Source organism: Maniola jurtina, chromosome 20, assembly GCF_905333055.1.
Source record: "Maniola jurtina chromosome 20, ilManJurt1.1, whole genome shotgun sequence".
Lineage (NCBI taxonomy): Eukaryota > Metazoa > Arthropoda > Insecta > Lepidoptera > Nymphalidae > Maniola > Maniola jurtina.
In genome coordinates this window covers 7,094,200-7,108,785 of record NC_060048.1, presented here as the reverse complement: position 1 = coordinate 7,108,785, position 14,586 = coordinate 7,094,200, and the positions used below count along the sequence as shown (strand labels likewise).

Sequence of the window (14,586 nt, the reverse complement as noted above, 5' to 3'; positions counted from 1 at the left end):
GACCTCCAGGCTGGGACAGTGATGAACAACCTAAACAATCAAAAGTTTATGAATCAGCTACAGGAGAAGCCCTTTTAAAACTTTATACTAAGCTAAATACTGTTGTACCAAAAGTTACTACACGATGTCTCGAGGTTAGGGAACGTATTGTGTGTAAAAATATATGAATTTCTAGTGAATATAAGTAATGTTTTATTCGTATATACATTTGAAAAAAGTACCTAGGTAGATATCTAATCAAAAAAGGGTCTGAAGGGGGAAATTGAAAAAGTACCTAGTGAACCACAAGCAACATGAGCAATGTGCATTAGAAAGGCGCACTTTTACTCTTTATTTATTTAAACATACAATTTTAATTTATTTTAGTAATACTACAATTTCATTATAAGTAAAATAATCATACAATAATTATTATCAAATAAATAATTTAACAGAATAGCAACATTCATACTATAGAAAATTGCTTAGGTTTTCGACTAGGCGCTTAATTTTGTAGGATTTAATCTAAGAAAACTTTTTCACAAAATCATTAAGAAACTACTGAACACGTAATTAGTTTACAAATTTTATGTAAAAAAAAAGTATGTAAAAATTACAAATAAGTATGTAAAAAAGACATAGCTTTTCGTTTTAAAATTGAATTTTATTAGAATCACCAATAGAATAACACCTATCTATACAGAAATTCCATTCAGAGGTAGATATATAAAACAATTATGTAGTTTTACACTTCGTGTGCCAGTCGGAAAATCGAATGGCCAGTAGTTAGTGAAATTACTGGATGGCGTGTGCACAGAGGGTGGGCACGATACGATGGTTCTAGATGGGTAGGTTTAGGCAGAAATGAACAGCTACTTAGTCCATTTTTAATTGAAAGTCTCACTTAATTATTCGTAACTTAAGTAGGTATAATTTAAATAGAATTTCCTACTGTAATCTGTACAAAAACAATTAAATACTACAGTCTATGGAAGAGACGCAAAGTTTTCGCTTTACACTTTCCCTATTTAGATTAAAAAGGTAAGAACTATGGGACATAGTCATATGTCATTTGAATAAATAATCTAGCGCATCTAATGAGCCCTCAAATCCGGGATGTGTGTCGTCCGCGAAAAAGCCGAATATCTCCTTCATAATCCTGGACTCCTGGTCATCCTTAGGGAATAAATAGTCCAAGTAATTTGTGATAGCGTCTGATAAACTGCGTTGTCCTGTGGCGGGGTAAAATCCTTTGAAGAATTCTTGTAGCACACTACAGCTGCAAATTGTGGCCAGTATCATAAACGTTACTGTTCTTAGGAGTGTTCTTCCAGACATGGCTCTGTAACAAAAGAATTTGAGTGTTAGTAACGTCTTGGCGTCTCAGTAACTAAATGATGACCTCATGGATGGCGCAGTGGTGAGCGCTGTGGATAAGTGGGAGGTCACAGTTTCGATTTCTGACCTAGGCAACTTAGGATTTAAAATTTCTAAAATTGTGTCTAGTCTAGTTTGGTGGACGGCTTCGGTCGTGGCTAGTTACTGCCGTGCCGCCAAGCGATTTAGCGTTCCGGTAAAATGCCGTCTACCGACAAGGATAACTCGTAAAACTGCCATACTTCCAAATTAGCCTGCTGCTATCTTAGACTGCATTATCACTTACCACCAGATGAGACCAGTCAAGGGCTAAACTATTGTAATTGTAAGGTTATTTTTAAAAATTGATTTGAGTTGTCAAAAATAATATAAAATTATTAATTTACCTAATGCAGGTAGTTTGATAAAATCGATATTTGGCTCATTCGATGTCATACAATCTGTTGCTAGGAGGCCGACAAGATTGAACTTGCATAAATACGGGTGTTTCGAAGGTTTTAGTTCAGTCTCCTTCTGAGATTCGGAGCGATATCGCATATTTTCGGTATTTGGATTGTGAACTGAATAATTAGATGTTGTGATAGCAATCACGCTCTAATTAAATTATTTATTTTGGCATTAGTTTGTTTAGATTAAAACTCTCGGATAACCTTACACATTAAACTTGTGTTTTTTTTGTGTTGGTTTTGGAGAGGACATTCCAATAATTCGATAAAAATATTTAAATAATACCTGCTTTTCTGAGTGACGCTAATATAATGGATAAACAAGTAAAAGCTTGGCAGCTATTCTTACGCGCTACTGTGTACCTACTGAGCGCGCCTACCCAGAAGGTGTCTGGTTCACTCTTACTTTGAAGATACCAATATAACAACTAGATAGCGGGAAAAACAGAAACCCCGTAGGGCATTCCATATTGATAGTTTTTTTTTAAAAGAATATTAGGCATGTTAAATCACTAATATTCCCCTTTCCTCTCCAACTAAGCGTCAGGCTTGTGCTAGGAGTAGGTACGACAATAGTGCAACGGGCGGTGTTTGAACCGTCGACCTTTCGGTTTTCAGTCCACTCCTTTACCGGTTGAGTTATTGAGGCTTATGGATTGAGATTGATTGATTGATGATAAATTCGCGATTGGATTCGGCTAGGATTTCTTTTGATTGTTATTGATATTGTGACTTGGTCCTCGCTAATATGGAAGAAAAATAAGTTTACCTACTCTGGACCGAATTTCGGTTACGGCGGCCATCTCCACAGAAATCCACCATTTGCACGGGAGATATAGCGCTCAAAAACGTGCGCAAACGCATGTCCACTATCTATTCCTTCACTCTCATTTGGAAGAAAACAAAGCATTACGCAAAACAATACACGGTTACATAATATGCTTATACGGCATACCTATTTGAGTTTCCGGTAAGATTCGCACGATGCGTGACGAAAATGACTAATTGTCTCGCATCGTCTAACATTTGTATTGCTGTGTGAAGGTTTTCACACTGCAAAGCATGCACAGCTGCGTTGCAGCAGACGCACCGCACATCACACTAATATTATAAAGGCGAAAGTTTGTATGTGTGTGTGTGTGTGTGTGTGTGTTTGTTACTCCATCACGCAAAAACTACTGGACGGATTTGGCTGAAATTTGGAATGAAGATAGATAATATCCTGGATTAGCATATAGGCTACTTTTTATCCCGGAAAATGAAAGAGTTCCCACGGGATTTCGAAAAACCTAAATCCACGCGGGCGAAGTCGGGGGCATCGGCTAGTGCTTCATATAACTTATCAAATCGTACACGCGTATGCGCGCGTTCAACGACGTCCTGACTCTGGCAACTGATGACAGCATCAGTTGCCGCCAACTGTTTACCGCGCAAATGAATAAGCAGGGCTAATACATTAAAATCAGATCATAATCATTATTATATCTAGTACTTTTACTTCTTGTAGAGAGAGAGAGAGAGAGAGAGAGAGAGCTCTTAAATTAATGTAGAAAATAGTTTTTCCCAGAAAGGATATTGTACCTATGATTTTATATAACGTATATGGCAAATGTATGAAGGTAAGTTTCTCGATACGTAGAATGTATGTACAAGTAGGTAATTCTTTTAAAACGGGTTTTCCATTTATAGATAACGTTTTAATTATACTTATAATAAGGCTAGCCGTCTATATAGCACTCATTATAATAATAATTAACATAAATACATACCCACACAAATTTTATTATAAATTATTATAATTCCGAACGCCTGTTTGTTTGTCTGTTACTTCGTTACTCCTAGACTTCAACTATTCAACCATTAGCTTGCATCCAAGAAACGGAAATAGGATATTTTTATCCCGGATCTGTCTGTCTGTGTGTCCGGATACGAGATCTAGGATAGGTACTTTTATCCTGGCGAAAAGGGTAATAGGTAGGTACCCACCATTGATGCCTAAAAAACCCATAATTGAAAATTAGAGTTCCTACGAGATTTTTAAAAACCTAGGTATCCACGCGAAAGAAGTCGCGGGCATTGGCTAGTGAAAACAAAAACCATTTTGCATGCCGCACTTACTTATAATAATACATTTTAGTAATTAATAGGTACGAATTGTGAATCAAAACATGATCAAAATTATTTTATCTTAAAATGATCAAAATCTACACATGGGCGTTATAAATAGGTCTATGATTCTACACTACCTACCTAGGTACCTACTTATTTTAGGGTTCCGTATCTCCAGAGACAAAAGGAACTTATTTGGATCCCTTCATTGTCTGTCAGTCTTTCTGTCGAGACTGTTAATCGAGTCAAATCTCAAGACCCGTCAAAGGAATCAAAACCTATAGATTATTTCCCGTTGACCTAGAAGTTAGAATCATGAAAGGCAAGTAGCAAAGCAATGTCTTACCGCACGAATGGAGGAAAAAATCCAAAAACAAAGTGTTTACGTCACAAAAAAATTTAAAAAAATGTTATTTCTTATACGATGGAATACGGAACCCTTCGTGTTCGAGTCCGACTCGAAATTGACCGGTTTTTTTTGTCATTTAAACTTGTCTAGCTAAAATGTTATGGAAAATTTGAATGTTTGTTTTATTAATTAGTAAGCTTGGTGTGGAAACTGGAAACCACCGAACTACGTAATAGGTACCTACCTACTAATAAGATCTTTGATAGGATGTGTCACGTTTGTAGCTCTGTATTATTATTTATTGTTTTGTCCAAAATATAACGAAGCAGCCATTTTAACATAATTCAATTTATTTACATATACCTACCTACTACTATGAATGACTGACTATAGTAGATTTTAAGAAATTGTAAAATAGTAATAAGTATAAGTATATTTATTTAATAATATTTAACGTTACAGATTAGGCTTAGAATAAAAGTAGTGAGCGCTAACTCGCCAACAACACGGCATCGTACCAGAACGCTAAATCGCTTGGCGGCACGGCTTTGTAGAGTGGTAATTAGCTACGACCGAAGCGCCCCACCAGACCAGACCAGAAATTATAAAATTCCAAATCCCTGCCGGGAATCGAACCCGGGACCTCCCACTAATAAGACTACAGCGCTTACCACTGCCCCAGGGAGGCCGTCAAAGTGGCACAAGTTGTCCTTTACTACATGAAATAATAAATTTACAAGTGTAAATTAAAAATTTATAACACCCCCGGACAAGTAAAGGTTACAGTAACTAGAAAAAAGCTGATAACTTTCAAACGGCTGAACCGATTTTCTTGGATGATAGCTAAGAACACTCTCGATCAAGCCACCTTTCAAACAAACAAAAAAACTAAATTAAAAACAGTTACACACGTCAAACTTATAACACCCCTCTTTTTGGGTCGGGCGTTAAAAAGTGAAATATGTTATTATAATACGACATTAAAACAATGTAATTTCACTTCACTTCTTATCTATTTACCCACCTACATAATATGTACCCATCTATTTGTTAGACTATTGGTTTAAATACTTAATAAGGATGCGTTCTTTGTCGAGAAATTTAAAGACATTGGAAAGTAGGTAGGTACCTCTATGTCCACAATTCTACGTAATTTATTTTCGGAGAAAATTACTTACGCCTTATTTGGTTAACGTTGTCGTGTCGATGATACAAATGGGCGCATCTTCCGAATTTGTTTTTTTGGTGTTGCAAAATAATTACAGTATTGTATACTGTACGACATATTGCGTGCTGTGCTACATAATTATAATGTTCCCCATACTTAATTTTAGCCATGGCAGCCAATTTCAAGTAATTTTTTTTAAAGTAAGAGATATTATATTTTACTAAGCAGAAAGAACTTGTATTTATTTGTTTATAAATGCATTTTCTTTCATTTTTAACCCTTGACGCAAAAAGAGGGGTGTTATAAGTTTGACGTGTGTATCTGTGTATCTGTCTGTGGCATCGTAGCTCCTAAACTAATGCACCGATTTTAATTTAATTTTTTTCGCATAATTTGCAGGACGCTGATTTTCAGCTGCGACCCGGGTAGTTTCTACTTATGTTACGTATATAAATATTTCTGAACAATGTACCCTATACACGCAAACTCAGGTGCACTCTCGATTCCCTAACTTCAGTTCTCATGGGACGGCAATTTGATACGACCGGAGAGAAAACAAGCGCAGAACGAACGCGGAGTCTGTCAGCTGCAACAATGGATACAACCGTCCTATTTGTCAAGCGCAAAACTCAAGTGTCGAACAAATAGATAGGTATACTAAGAATATGTTTTCTAATCTTCATTGTAATCCCGTGGGAACTCTTTGATTTTTCGGGATAAAAGTACGCTTTAGTTTTTCCACGGACATGCAAACTGTGGAATCAACTCCCATCGGCGATGTTCTCATTAGATTACACTATGGGGTTTTCAAGGAGCGGACCAACAAATTCCTGAAATGCCGGCAACACATCGCTGGTTCCTCTCGTGCTGCAAATGTCCATGGGCGGCGGTAATCACTTAACAACAGATTTGCTCGTTTGCTCGCTATATTTATAAAAAAAAGCTTTAACCGTCTCCGGGATGCAAGTTATCTTTGTAACAAATAGGTGATGACCGCGATTTAGGTTTTCAAAAATCCCGTAGGAACAATTTTCCGGGACAAAAGTAACCTTTGTCCATTCCCAGGATGCAAGCTCATCTTTGTACTAAAAATCTGCAAAATGGATGGGCCGTAAAATGTAGCAGACCGATTAACAGACACTTCGCATTTGTAATACCACATAATATGGATCTTGGAGAACCTCTCTGTATTACTCGTATCTACATACCAAGGTACCTAGTAAAGTGTTATTAAGAGCTAACCTATTCAAACTAATGGAGGTAGATTAAAAAACCGGACAAGAGCAAGTCGAACTCGCGTCGAGAGGGTTCCGTGCAATCAATATATAAGTTTGCAAAACTTGCATATAGATCGTACGGAATGTCAATAGGCTGCGTCCGAACGTTGTATGCATTCTGTTGTGAGAGTGATTCACGAGTGATCCTATGAGGGTTCCGTTTTTACATTCGGAGTTCGGACGTACGGAACCCTAAGAAAACAATAGAAACTGAGAATTTTGTCACACGTTATGTATTCAGCGAGTGCAATAAGTGCGTGGGATCTGATTTAACTGAGTCAGTTAATTATTTATTAGCCTTCACAGTTCACGGGAAATCCTATAAAAATTAACCCAGAATCTAGTCAGTTTTTACTTTGAAACCATGACATCTCATTCTGCGTTGTGTTCCTCATTGTTGAAGGCCGTGATTCCTGTTATCGTGTTTTGTTATAGAGTTTGCGAGTTGTTTAAAAGTTGCAGATAGAGAGTTCAATTTTATCACGTAGGTACTAGCTGATGGCCGCGACTTCGTCCGCGTGCTTAGGTTAGGTTTCCGAAATCCCGTGGGATCTCTTTGATTTTCCGGGATAAAAAGTAGCATATGTGCTAATCCAGGATATCATGTATCTCCATTCCAAATTTCAGCCAAATCCGTGTAGTAGTTTTTGCGTGAAGGAGTTACAAGTATATGTGTGTGTGTATGTGTGTAGGTATATACCTAAACACATACAAAAACACACACTTATGCCTTTATACCTAATATTAGTGTGAAGTGTGATAGTTAAAGTATTATTATAATTATGATAGCACAGAAAATATAATCCATCCATAAATAATACATGTTATAAATACGATGGTGTCTGTCTGTCTGTCTGCTAGCATTTCACGGTCCATCCGATTAGCCGATTTTTAAGACAGGAACGGAAATAGCTTGCATCCTGGGTTACTTTTTATCCCGGAAAATTAAAAATTTCCGTAGGATTTTTAACAACTAATAGATACATCCACGCGGATGAAGTCGAAGCCATCATCTAAGTTATTGAAAAATATCTTACCAATTTCACTACACAATTGAAGTCACTTCTTTAAAACCAATCACTTTAAAAGTCCAATTATTTGTACCTAAACAATGAAACAAAGGCGATAAACCATGATATATAAAACATAGCGTACAGAAGTGTTCCACAGTCGATGAAATACAAGACTGTCGTACGTACTATGTCTACCACTTTCTCGCGAACCGGGAGTGGTGGCAGAAAATTTGCATCAGTTATGAAATACATCGTAATATTACAACGATCTCTGCAACTCAGCGGTGTTACTGATGTCTTATCTGGGTTTAATGCCTGACAATTTTGATAAACCTTAATTACTATGGTAAATTGGTTGAGATCTGGTGTGATAGGACACAGGGGAAGCTTGGGTCACTTGCATCGCGGAGATGGATGCAAGCTATCTCTAGACATATACTTACTTTTCTATATTTTTAAACCCAAACTAAGTCGTGGGCATCATCTAATCTACTAATATTATAAATGCGAAAGTGTGTCTGTCTGTCTGTCTGCTAGCTTTTCACGGCCCAACAGTTTAACCGATATTGATGTTTGGTATAGGGTTAGCTTATATCTCTGAGACGGGATACTTTTAATCTCGGTAACTCAAAAAGTCCTCACAGGATTCCTAAAGATTTATCCGCTTAACCGATTTGTATGAAATTTGGTACCGAGGTAGCTTGCGTCCCTGAAACGGACATATGAGACAGCTTTTTATCCCGGTAGATCACAGAATTCCCACAGGTTTTTCAAAAACCTAAATCCACGCGGGCATCATGTTTTATCATAATATTATTATAAGTATATACACGTGTTTATAAATTGAAGTGGTGTTGCGTTCAGCGTTCGGCGCATAATAATTGTACCGGATAGGATAATGTGGAAACGATTAAACGTAATCAGGCGTAATCATAGCCGCCTAACCGTCAATTGTCACAAAAAATACCAAATTAAAATAGATACGTTTTAAACAAGTTTCACTGGCGTTGTTTCTTACATTATAATTCCGTGCATGCTTTCGAAACCAGTCATATTACTTTCCAACTATTTATTTACACTTCTTTTAGGTTCCACCTCACGTCCGCAGTCTGTTTATTGATTTATTCATTATTTCATTCATTTTAATCAACTTCGCGTGCTTAAAAGTATTGACTATGAAGGAGAGTATGCTGAGGCACTATTCGACCTAGTTCTCCTCTCCCCATTTTAGTATCGAACTGCGAGGCGTCGGAAAGTTCTGCACTCTGCACCTCTACGTAGTCGAAATTCCACGGTCTCGTACGCAGTGATTTGCTTCCTCGTTTCTAATACGTATGGAATTCCCTTTCGGCTTCCATTTTCCCCGCTAGCTACAATATTAGTAGCTTCAAAAGAAGAGAGTACCTATTGCATTTTCTAGGCATGTGCGCTCCACTTTAGGCTGCATCACCACCTATTGTTTGGTGTGATTGCAGTTAAGAACATTAGTATAGAATATTATAGTTTAAAAAAATGTATGAAAATATGGTTTATAAGAGAAGTAACTGACCCGCTTCGGCTTAATTCGGAGTGAAGTTCTGAAAACCCTTGTAATGGAGGTCTTTAAATGCTATATAGAAAGAAATTACATGCGAAAAATTTCACAAGTTTCTAGACACAGCGGTTCGAGCTGTGGGTTGTTATGTCAGTCAGTCGGTTAACCTGTTTTTAACCCCCGACCCAAAAGAGGTGTTTGACGTGTGTATCTGTGTATCTGTCTGTGGGATCGTAGCTCCTAAACGAATAACCGATTTTAATTTAGTTTTTTTTGTTTGAAAGGTGGCTTAATCGAGAGTGTTCTTAGCTATAATCGAAGAAAATCGGTTAAGCCGTTTGAAAGTTATCAGCTCTTTTCTAGTTTTCTTACAGAGGTTTTTGTGTTGGGGGTTTTTTAAATTTTGGGTTATTACATTACTACCATATTAAGGTCTGGCTTAATTAATCGCAGATTATTATCTAAATGAACCAGTGACTATGTAAATTTAAATACATCACTCTCTTTAATCTTTACCCATATTATAAAAAACTATGATGCCCACGACTTTTACAAGAATCCTGAAGGAACTCTTTGATTTTCCGGGACAAAAAAAATAGTCTATATCCTTCCTTGAGCTGCCAGCTATCTGAACGCAACAACTAATCACTGTTTTTATTTCATGGATTAGTTCAATACCTAAAAAGTGACGTAGGCTACTTTTTTGTTTGGAAAATCAAAGAGTTTCCACGGGATTTAAAAAATCTAAATCCTCACAAACGAAGTTGCGGGAATCAATTATTTTTAAATTATAATAAGAATGTAGGCATTTCTGTAATGTACCTAAACCTATTATACTTTTTAATTATGACACATACACATACAATATACATATTAAAGGTATTTATGGAATTAGAGTAATTGAGAGCATTGAATAATGGTTAATAATTCGATCGTTAGAATTAGCTTCGTTACATCATCAATATAAATAAAGTGGAAACAAGTGTAAATTAAAAATTTATAACACCCCCGACAAGTGAACGTTACAGAAACTAGAAAAGAGCTGATAACTTTCAAACGGCTGAACCGATTTTATTGGATTATAACTAAGAACACTCTCAATCAAGCCACCTTTCAAATAAAAAACAACTAAATTAAAATCGGTTCATTAGTTTAGGAGCTACGATGCTACAGACAGATACACAGATACACACGTCAAACTTATAACACCCCTCTTTTTGGGTCGGGGGTTAAACATAGAATGATAGACATTAAGTTATTTAGATATCTATTCTGGAAAAATCATTTTCCGTTACACAAATCTGTGTTGGAATGAGTTAGTTGATCTTAATCGACCACAATGATTTTCCTTGTCCCAGTTTTAAGCTTGAAGAAATGGTAGCGTGCTTGATAGTTAATGGTCTTTTTTGCCACTACAATAGTGACTACATTATGAAAATGTTTATTTAAAGGATCACGAACAATTTTCCATTCATAATTCCCTTGATTCTATTAGTGAGTGATCAAATATGAAATGCTTTATTCAGGTATTTATCGTTCTGTAAAATTGTATAGTTTTATTTTTAACCCCTGACCCAAAAAGAGGGGTGTTATAAGTTTGACGTGTGTATCTGTGTGTTTGTGTATCTACCTGTGGCATCGTAGCTCCTAAACGAATGAACCGATTTTAATTTAGTTTTTTTTTTGTTTGAAAGGTGGCTCGATCGAGAGTGTTCTTCCAATATATAATCCAAGAAAATGGGTTCAGCCGTTTGAAAGTTATTAAAGGTTTTGTGTCGGGGGTTTTTCAATTTTTCAATTGAAAATCTGTTATTATAATATTATTTGATTTTGTTTTAGATACCAATTGTTATCATCGCAGTTCACTGGTGTTGTGAAGTGAAATGCAAACCTTTTGTAAGGAAAAAACACATTCACAAGACCTTTCATCTCGGATTCGGCCCCTTACCACCGAAACACTTTTCTTTGGTATTCGAGAAGTTCGCTCCATTTGGACCGTATGAAATTAAACATGAAATCAAAAAAAGGCAAATTGCACCTCCAGTTACCAATGAAGTACTGGCCGTAAAAGATGATCCTTTGAAAATACCTATGACACATTTATTAGAAAAAACAGAAGTGAAGGAAGTGGAAAAATTACCGGCTGAAGTGTTAATAACATCGGTTGTAGAGCCATTAGAACCTGGTAAACAGATTTCATTTTTATTGCCAGTTGATTCCGAAGTAGTTATAACGCCTGCGGTAAAAGATGTTGTAGCCCCTGCTCCACTCGCTGTTGCAGTTCCTGAGGGCCCAGAGCCTGAACTTAAGCCAGAAGTAGTCGCTTCTCCTATCGTAGAAATAACTCCAAAGCCTATAGAAATTTTACCACCAGTAGAAGTTAAACCTATCGAGCCAAAAGTGGTCTTAACTACTTCAATAGAAAGTACAGTACCACCGGTACCACCACCACCGGTGCTGCCAGTGGAAAAACCGGTACCACCACCACCTGCGGATTTAAAAACTCCAGTCATAAGTCCAGTAATAAATAGTATTCCAATTGCACCATTTTTATATACTAGCATCAAAGGAATCCCGTTTTACACTCCGGCTGCTAACATCATACCATTTATAACTCCAGCTGCAGTTCCCATTGCAGAAGCTGTTGTACCGCCTGGTCCGCCGCCCGTAATTAAAGAAGTTGCTCCCGTTGTTAAAGAAGAAAAACCTGTTGTAGTTAAAGAAGAAATCCCTCCTGTAGTTAAGGAAGAGATTCCTCCCGTTGTCAAAGAAGAGCCGCCACCGAATTTTTTTGTGAAAAGCTCCCGTTTTGTTTTATATTTTGGCTCCATGATGCTCCAAATGCTATCAAGATTTGTGAATGGTGAAATTAATCTTAATAGTCCTTTACCACCTCCATTACCCGGTATTCAATAAAATTCTTTGATGTAGTTTTGTAAAAAATGGTTTAATTTTATTAAAAAAGTAGGTGACCCTCCAAGACCACCAACTTTACTTACCTACTAACTTAGTCGGTAAAATTAATTTAACAGTCAATATTAACAGGTAATTTTGACAGTCACTCTTAGTTAAGAATACGATTTGAGTCCATTTAGTTTTCTTTTGGTTTAGTAACGGTGACCATAGCCTCCAAAGCCACCAAAGCCACCTCGTGGAAAGCCGCCTCCATATCCGCCATGGCCAAAGCCTGGACCAAAACCACCTCCGTGTCCAAATCCGCCCCCGTAGCCACCTCCATAGCCACCGCCATATCCACCTCCGAAGCCTCCACCGCCAAATCCTCTGCCGTAACCACCATATGGGTTCGCAGATACTACGCACATCATTATAGTGAATAATGCTATCAGAAAGGTCACCTGAAAAAAAGTTTACATTAAATTAATACTCTATCTATTCTTCTCTAGAATTATGTTATAAACAGGCATTTACCTACAGTAGAAAATTTTAAGCCTCAATAGCTCAACAGTTATAGGAGCGGACTGAAATCCGAAAGGTTGGCGGTTCAAACCCCACCCGTTGCACTATTATCGTACCCACACCTAGCACAATCTTTACGCTTAGTTGGAGGGGAAAGGGGAATGTTAGTCATGATTAAAATGACTAATATTCTTAAATAAAAAAAACTATCCAAGTAAGCTGCTTAAATAATAATAACCTTGCTTTAATTTTTTGATGCAACTACATTTTTATTATAATTTTTATTTCATTTTATTAATAGTCCAAAAGATTATTATCATAGATGATTAAGAATTCACTAGAATCTTCTGATGACTTAACTATGCAAATGTCGAATCGAGAAAGAAAAATATATACATAATGTTCATTTTGGTCAAAGATCCAAGTTCCACCAGACGTTACTTATTTGCTGGGAAACAAAATGTGTGGGATAGAGTAGTGTTAGCACACATATTTGATAGCTTGTGCGACGGCCAATCAAAAAATATCAGCAATGGTACGTCAAAATATTACTCACTTTTCTTAGTTCTGAGTCTTGATTTTTATGCAAGTATATTTCCTGATTATCATAATATAGAAAATACGAATCAGACTATAAGTAAGATTAAATATGCTATCTTTTAGCGTCTGGAAGAAATTGCCGCCGATAGGAAGTCTCTGGCAATATTGTATACTAAATATCTACAATATTCTGTAAAACATACCTACATAAATATCAGCACTCAGACTAAAAAACGTGAGTAATGCCGAAAAGCCATGCTGCCAAGCGATTTAGCGTTCCGGTACGATGAAGTGTAGAAACCAAAGAATATGGGTTTATGTCAACTGCTATACTCCTTCCAGGTTAGCCCGCTTCGATTTTAGACTGCATCATCACTTACCACCAGGTGAGATTGCAGTCAAGGGCTGATTTGAATTAAAAAAACGTAGGTGTACCTTTAGCAGCTGATACCTACAAGTTGCCCGTCGGCACAAGCTAACAGATATGCGTACGTTAAATGTACACTAACACTACTCTATCCCACACATTTTGTTTCTCAGAAAATAATTAACTCTGGTAGTACTAGAATCTTGCTCTATAAATACATGTTATGTCAATTTCATGGCCAACCTGCAATCTTTTGTTTACATTCTGCTGCAAAATATGAGTCAAGCAATAGACATAACCAATTTGGAGACATTTTAGCAATTATAATTAGTTATTTTGTTAGGTTTCGTGGTAACTTTTGTAAAAACTAATAAATTATTTTTAAAAATTAATTTGTACTTAAAAGTTTAAGTTTTAAAAGTCTAAAAATCTATACTTAAGTGTAATAAAATATTAACTCGACGATTTCTTAACATTAAATACAATTATATTAAATAGAATTACATTGAAAAATTTAATCGGAGGAACCAGACCAGACCAGAGATTCAGAAATTATAAATTCCCTTGCCGGGAATCGAACCCGTCGAAGGGAGGTCGTTATGGTAAAAAAAGACATGCATTAGGTTTTCTCTTGATAAACAGAAAGAATTTTAAGATATTCTAATGTAAGTAGTCACAAGTGTAAATTAAAAATGTATAACACCCCAGACAAGTGAAGGCTACAATAACTAGAAAAGAGCTGATAACTTTCAAATGGCTGAACCGATATTCTTGGATTATAGCTAAGAACACTCTCGACCAAGCCACTTTTCAAACAAAAAAAACTAAATTAAAATCGGTTCATTAGTTTAGGAGCTACGATGCCACAGACAGATACACAGATACACACGTCAAACTTATAATACCCCTCTTTTTGAATCTGGGGTTAAAAACTAGCGTCAAACAAAGGAGTGTACTTTAAAAACCCATTGGATTATCGTCTTAAGAGTTAAGGTGAGAGATCACGACGC

At 36.5% G+C, this 14,586-nt stretch overlaps 2 protein-coding genes across 2 annotated transcripts; one reads left to right on the top strand and one right to left on the bottom strand.

The window, feature by feature from the left end:
- Window positions 1-997: 997 nt before the first annotated feature.
- LOC123875383 lies at window positions 998-8,823 on the bottom strand. Its single transcript, XM_045921178.1, has 2 exons — window positions 8,737-8,823; window positions 998-1,321 (listed from the first exon to the last, which is right to left on the bottom strand). Exons 1-2 carry the CDS (start codon window positions 8,769-8,771, stop codon window positions 1,048-1,050), a joined length of 309 nt encoding a protein of 102 aa, XP_045777134.1. The 5' UTR covers window positions 8,772-8,823; the 3' UTR covers window positions 998-1,047.
- A 1,937-nt stretch (window positions 8,824-10,760) lies between these two features.
- Window positions 10,761-12,168, top strand: LOC123875847. The gene is made up of 3 exons (XM_045921896.1): window positions 10,761-10,778; window positions 11,092-11,437; window positions 11,891-12,168. The coding sequence occupies exons 1-3, from the start codon at window positions 10,761-10,763 to the stop codon at window positions 12,166-12,168; spliced, it is 642 nt and encodes a 213-aa protein (XP_045777852.1).
- The last annotated feature ends 2,418 nt before the right edge of the window (window positions 12,169-14,586 follow it).

What these genes read in the sequence shown, in the direction of transcription:
- LOC123875383 (XM_045921178.1), bottom strand. Translation starts at nt 8,771, where the DNA reads ATGACTGGTTTCGAAAGCATGCACGGAATTATAAT. An exon ending in AGCATGCACGGAATTATAAT is followed by an intron (nt 1,322 to 8,736) that starts GTAAGAAACAAC and finishes CTTTTGTTACAG; the next exon opens with AGCCATGTCTGGAAGAACAC.
- LOC123875847 (XM_045921896.1), top strand. An exon ending in TGTAGAGCCATTAGAACCTG is followed by an intron (nt 11,438 to 11,890) that starts GTAAACAGATTT and finishes TTCCCATTGCAG; the next exon opens with AAGCTGTTGTACCGCCTGGT.